General features: G+C 41.3%; 1 protein-coding gene across 1 annotated transcript in view; it reads left to right on the top strand.

The window, feature by feature from the left end:
• The first annotated feature begins 1532 nt into the window (after nucleotides 1-1532).
• The window catches only part of WNT9A (Wnt family member 9A), a 293795-nt gene continuing 289327 nt past the window's right edge, over nucleotides 1533-6000 (top strand). The window contains exon 1 of the mRNA XM_029588288.1: nucleotides 1533-1680. Coding sequence (XP_029444148.1) covers nucleotides 1595-1680 — 86 coding nt within the window. The 5' untranslated portion in view covers nucleotides 1533-1594. The remainder of the gene's footprint in view (nucleotides 1681-6000) is intronic.

Raw genomic sequence — 6000 nt, 5'->3', positions numbered from 1 at the left:
GGGAATATTTATTGCATCCTCTCTTAGGTGTGCTTTTACTTTTGTCTGAATAATTTGTAACCTATAGGATGGAGTGTCACAATGTAGAAATACTCAGCAATGATTTCTAACTGCAGGCAACCTTTTTATTATTGTAAAGAAAAGTTCATTAAACCTGGTTTCAGACCGTTTCTCGTCAAAAAAAAGAAAACACGCAGATGCACACAATAACTTTTTCGCTTTAACAACCTTATATGACATTGCTGCCCACCCCCTGTGAACTATCACATAATTTAGCTGATTTGCAATACCCAAGTGAAGGGGGGTTTTCCTTTGGAAACGGGAAAAAAAGAAACCCCTGTCTAAACAGAATCCAAAGTGTGTAATGGCATTTTGACATTTGAACACTAACCCTTGCTGGGTTAGTGCGTTCTATATGTGGGCAGAAATGTTAAAAGAGCACTTTTTAGAGAAGCAAATGCATGCAGTTGTGCCACATGATTCCTGCAGAAATTCAGAATCGTTGCAGCGATGTTTTTTTTTTTTTTTTTTTTTAAACTATTGCAGCCGAAAACTGGGGGCTGTAGGAGTTGGGAGGGGAGATGCATTCTAGACTGGATTGCCCTGACTGGAAAACCTGGATTGCCCAACCCCCGCTGTGGCATCAGTGGATCATTTTATAAAGAAGGGAACGATATTTGTTTCTACAACAGAAGGGCTAAAGCAACCCTTTCTCGCATCCTCCAAAGTAAAGGAGGATCCCCACCTCCAGCCCCCAAATACCGGCGCCTTAAATCATTTGTTTTTTTTCACTCCGAATTGTATTCTTCCTATCTTTTTTTTTTTTTTTCCTATCCCTTTGTTTTCACCTCACCTCGTGCGGGTAAAAACAAAAGTTCTGTGGAAAGTTAGTTGGGAACCTAATACTGGCATTGTAATCTTTATTTTAGCCGCCCAGAGCTCTCACCTACGAGGTGCATTGGGATCGTTTCATGTTCAGCACCAAAGCAGAGCAGCAACACCCCTTCCTGGGACCTTTGGGGTTGCAGAGTTAGACTTCATTAAACCCAGGCGTCAGAAGGGAGTTTCAGCACCAAGGCAATTCTCCCCTAATCCAAATCTTTCCCATAAATAAGGATTAGCAACGAGGGTAAAAAAAAAAAAAAAAAGTAAATATCATCGTCGTCACTGGGAATAAAATCAGTCTTGACGTTGGTCTCCAATAGAAGGGCTAAAGCCGTTGTCCTAATCCAACTCCTCCAGCTGCTGCACGGGCTCTGCCTCTGCTTTACTGGGCCAGCAGCAGGCGGGGTTGGCACCCGGAAAAGACGGAGGGGGGAGTTGGGAAGTGCAGCCTGGGATCCCCTCTCCTCCTCTTACCCCCCTCCCCAGTGCTGCTGTTTCTTTCCCCGCTCTCGGTGCCGAGCTTGCGGCTTGCTCGCTGCTCGATCCTGTCTTCTCCCAGGCTGGGCAGGCTGTCTGTGTGGGAGGAACCTGCTGCCCGGCAGGCACGCCCCCTCCTCAGCACAGCTCTATGAGAAGAGGAGCTGAGGGCACCGGAGTCCTCAGCAGGAACTCCGAGCAACGAAATGATCAGCCCTAGCGCTGCAGCAAAATGCTGGATGGACACCTACTTCTGGGATGGCTGTCAGTTACCTTGATAGCCCTCACCTCGACAGGGCCGGCGGCTGCTTACTTTGGGTAGGTCCTGGAGAAAGAAACAAGAAGTTCAAAGTAGGAAAGCTTGTCCTTAATGGGGCAGCCTTGTTTTTATTTCCATTTTTTTTTTTATTGTCATTCCATATTTTGCTGGCTGGTGATTTGTTTCTCTGCATAACTTCTTCTGTACCTTCTCCCTGCTCCTGGATGGCTGGGGCAGATGTTGACCTCTGCAGTCAGTTCTGAAACGCTTCCAGGAAGAGCACAAATTAATGAGTGGCAGAAATCAGTCATTTCCCGCCCCCCACGCTTGTCCTTTCCAAACTTGCTGCGATTTCTGGAGTTAACGGGATCCTTTGCTGTGAGGCTCCTCTTGTCTGTTTCAGAAATGAGTTTGTATTTTCCTTTTTTGATGGGAAATTGTTTTCAGCTTTGGAAGTTACAGGGTCCAAACGCTGGGGAGGGCAGTGAGGGCAGATCCTGGGAAAGTGAACATTGGCCACTGAGCAACGATGCTGGCAAGCCTGGGACTTCCAAGTTATTTCACCCTGGAGTGTAATTGCCTTGGTCGGGGCTGACACTTTTCGCTTGGACTCTTCCTTGTTCTGAGTGATTGCTCTGCTGGTGGCCAGCCCCTTTCTGCCAGGGTGCACAGCCTGGCCAGCTTGCAATTAATCCCGGGCTGGAAGCGGCAGGTTGTTGCCTGGAGTCGGTACTTGTTTGTTTAGCGTGTGCAAGGTGGTGGTTTCCTCTTTTATTAATTATATGGGGATTTTGTTTTGTTTTACTCCTTTCAGCTTGCCTTGGATCACTTATCCCTGCAGCTGGAGTAATTTTATACTCGGATAAGTATTTGTGCGGGTTTGTTTTTTTTTTTTTTTCTGATTCGTGAGAGGCTTTCTTTTTTGTCCTTTGCTATAATGTCAGTGGTGGGTTGTGCGTCCCCTTCCAAGCTGTCATTTTCTGTGCCTTGTTAGGCTCCCGTCTGCATGCAAAAGAACCTGCCCCAGGTTCTTCTCCCTTCTTTTCTGCCCCCACACAAAACAAAAACAAATAAGTACAAAAAACTAGGCTGTGTGGCTAGATGCTGTAAAATGTCATTCTTGCACGTTGTGGGGCATTTTTGTTGATTTTGTGCAGAATTAATCTGTAATAATTTGCCGTGGATTTGAAAATCTGCTGTTTAGTGAATAAGGTCAGTTTTGCCTAGATCTTGGAAGGAAAGACAGAAGGACAGGGAATTTATTGCATCCTCTCTTAGGTGTGCTTTCACTTTTGTCTGAATAATTTGTAACCTATAGGATGGAGTATCATAAGGTAGAACTGCTCAGCAATGATATGTAACTATAGGCAACCTTATTATTATTATTATAAAGAAAAGTTCATTGAATGTGATTTCTGACTGTCCCATGGTAAAACACACAAACACTCAATATCTTAACTTTATTTTACACTGCTGCCACTCCAGCCCCTCTCCGCCCTCCCATGTACAGTTACATAATTTAGCTGATTTTACAATACCCAAATAAAGGAATTTGCCTTTTTGAATCTGAAAAAAAAACCCCCCAACCCAAAACATATCTGAACAGAATGCAAATGTGTTTTGTTTCATTTTCTAAAATGCACATGCTGTATGGATTGACGTTTGGCCACCTTGCTGTATATTTGTAGAAATGCTTAAAAAGAGCACTTTGTAAAAATGTGTACAGTTAAGATCAGAGTTTGCTGTCTTTCCTTTGCATTGGCCTCCCTGCACAGTTCATGCAAGGTGTGCAAAATGCTCAGCTTTTTCCCCCCTGAATTTCCTGCACGAGCAGTTCTGTGGTTCTGTGGTTTTTAGAGCAGTTGGTCTTGCTCCTTCTCCCTGGGAAGGTTGGGTTTTATTTTTGGTTGGTTTTTTTTTTCTTTTTTCTGTGTGTGACATATTTTGGACCCTCCGTTTCACGCAATGTGGATTTGGTTTTGCTCTGGAGCCCAAGCGTCATTGGAAACGCCTCTCTTCCCACCGTCACCTGTTACCTATTTTTTTCTTACCCCAAAATTTAAATTCCTTCTGCAATTTCCCAGTGTCACCAGTAGGGGGTTCCATTAATCCATTAATGAGGACCTTCTGGCTTTGAAAGGGATTTAGGCTGGAAGAGTCTTGCAGGTGTATCCTGTTCTTAAAGAAAATACAACACTTTTTTCATGGGAAAAGGTTCTTGTACGGTTTTTATTTTCTGTTTCTTTTTCTCTTTTCTTACCTTTTCGCTGTTTATATTGTTTTACACTTTCTGTCTTTCCAAGGGAAAAAAAGCAGAAGCAGTGAAGATGTTTCCTGAAAGCATTCACATTGACTTTATAGTTAAATTTAAAAGTTCTTTTTTTCTCGAATAATGTTTCATCTCAGCTGTTTGTACTGTTTGTACTGTTTCTGATCTTGATCCTTGTCACGTGCATACATGGTTCGTTATGGTTTTGCCCAGAAAAGAAGGGTTAGGACTGCCAGTTTAGTTGATTTTGATCACTAAAAATGTAGGTAGCTAAGTGGCTGGTGGGTGTGAGGGTAACTTGTCTATTTGTTGCAATGATAGTGGACCACCTAGATAGGATTTTAGAGTATGCTGGGGAGGAACCAGCTGTCATAGTGTGTGTGGGTACGCATAGGAAGGTGCAGGAGGGAGGTGCTGGAAGACACATTTAGGATTTTAGGTAGGAAATTGAAATTGAGAATCTCCAGGGCTGCATTCTCAGAAGTGCCTCCTGTTCCATGCTTGGTCCCCTGAGGCAGGCTGATCTCCAGAGTCTCAATATTTGGATAAGATGATGGTGCAGGGAAGAGGGCTGGGGAACTTTTTGGGTAAGGGAGAGCCTATTCTGACTGAATAGGCTCCGCCTTAACCAGAGTGAATTCCAGCTGCTGGCATTAACATTTAAAAAGGAAATCAGTTTTCTAACTTTATCATAGGTAAAGCAGATAGTCACTCAGGAGCACATGGTTCTGATTGAGATATCTTCTAAAGATACTGTCATAACAGGAAAGTTAACATATCCCGACAGAGAAGCTGTGGTAAAGGCTGAATCAGTTCAGGTGGAATTAAATAAAGAGGTGACAAATATGAAAGATTCCATATTGTCTGAATCAACTACTAATAAGCAGGTTATGAATAAAAATAAACATTGTTCTCTCTAGACGAATACCAAAAATCTAAAAGATAAGATTGGAGTAGAATATTTGGACATAAAGAAGATATAGACATTGTAGGCATATCAGAGACCTGGTGGAAGGAGAATAAATATGAAACATTGTGATACTGGAGTAAAAATTATATCAACATGACAGGGCACATCAAGTTGATGGAGAAGTGATACTATAGAGGATGGCATGGAGTCAAGCAGGATAAAAGTCATGCAAAAAATGTAATGTAGTATCCTTATGAGTAGAAATTCCTTGTGTGATAGGAAGAATATAGTTGTGGGGGTATACTACTGTCCACATGGCCAGGATAAAGAGACAGAGAATGAAATGGTAACAGAAATTAGAAGGGCAAATACAATTGGCAACCCAGCAATAATGGGAGTTTTAAATTACCTCACTATAGATTAGATAACTGTTTCATTAAAACATGCTAGAGAGGTAAATTTCTGATGCCATAAATGACTGCTTCATGGAGCAGCTGATCCTGGAATCAATGAGAGTGGGAGCAATTTTAGATTTAATGCTAGGTAGAAAGCAAGGCCTAGTGCAAGGGGTTATGATGATGGGGATGCTTAGCAATAGTGATCATAATGCAATCAAATTTCACCTAATCACTGAAGGGTGGTCATTAAATAAAACTACTACAGAACTTTTAACTTTAAAAATGAAGACTATGAGAAAAGGAAGAAATTAGTTAGAAAAAAAAATAAAAGTAGTGATTACAAAGATTAAAAGTTTGCATGAAGTGTAGACATTATTCAAAAATACAATACTGGAAGCCCATATAAAATGCATTCCACACATTAAAAAAGGTCAAAGGAAGACCAAACAACTGCCAGCATAGTTAAACTGTGAGGTGAAAGATACTTAAAATCAAAGGGACATTTTTCAGAAAGCAGGTCCAACTGAGGAAAATAGGAAAGAGTATAAATTGTTACACATAACAACATGGCCAAGAGAGAATTTGCAAAGAAGCTAGTCACAGAGGCAAAAACTAATAATAAAACATTTTTAAGTACATTCATTTAGACCATTAAATAACCAAGAGGTAAAAGGAACACTTAGGGATGACAAGATCATAGTAGAAAAACAAAATTCATTTCTGCTTCCATATTTACTGAGGAGAATGTTGGAGGAGATAAACTGATAACATTTATTTTATTTTATTTATTTAATTTTATATA

The sequence above is a fragment of the Rhinatrema bivittatum genome, chromosome 2, assembly GCF_901001135.1.
Source record: "Rhinatrema bivittatum chromosome 2, aRhiBiv1.1, whole genome shotgun sequence".
NCBI classification, from domain to species: Eukaryota; Metazoa; Chordata; class Amphibia; order Gymnophiona; family Rhinatrematidae; genus Rhinatrema; species Rhinatrema bivittatum.
The sequence above is the reverse complement of the archived record's forward strand: the minus strand, read 5'-3'. Positions and strand labels throughout refer to the sequence as shown.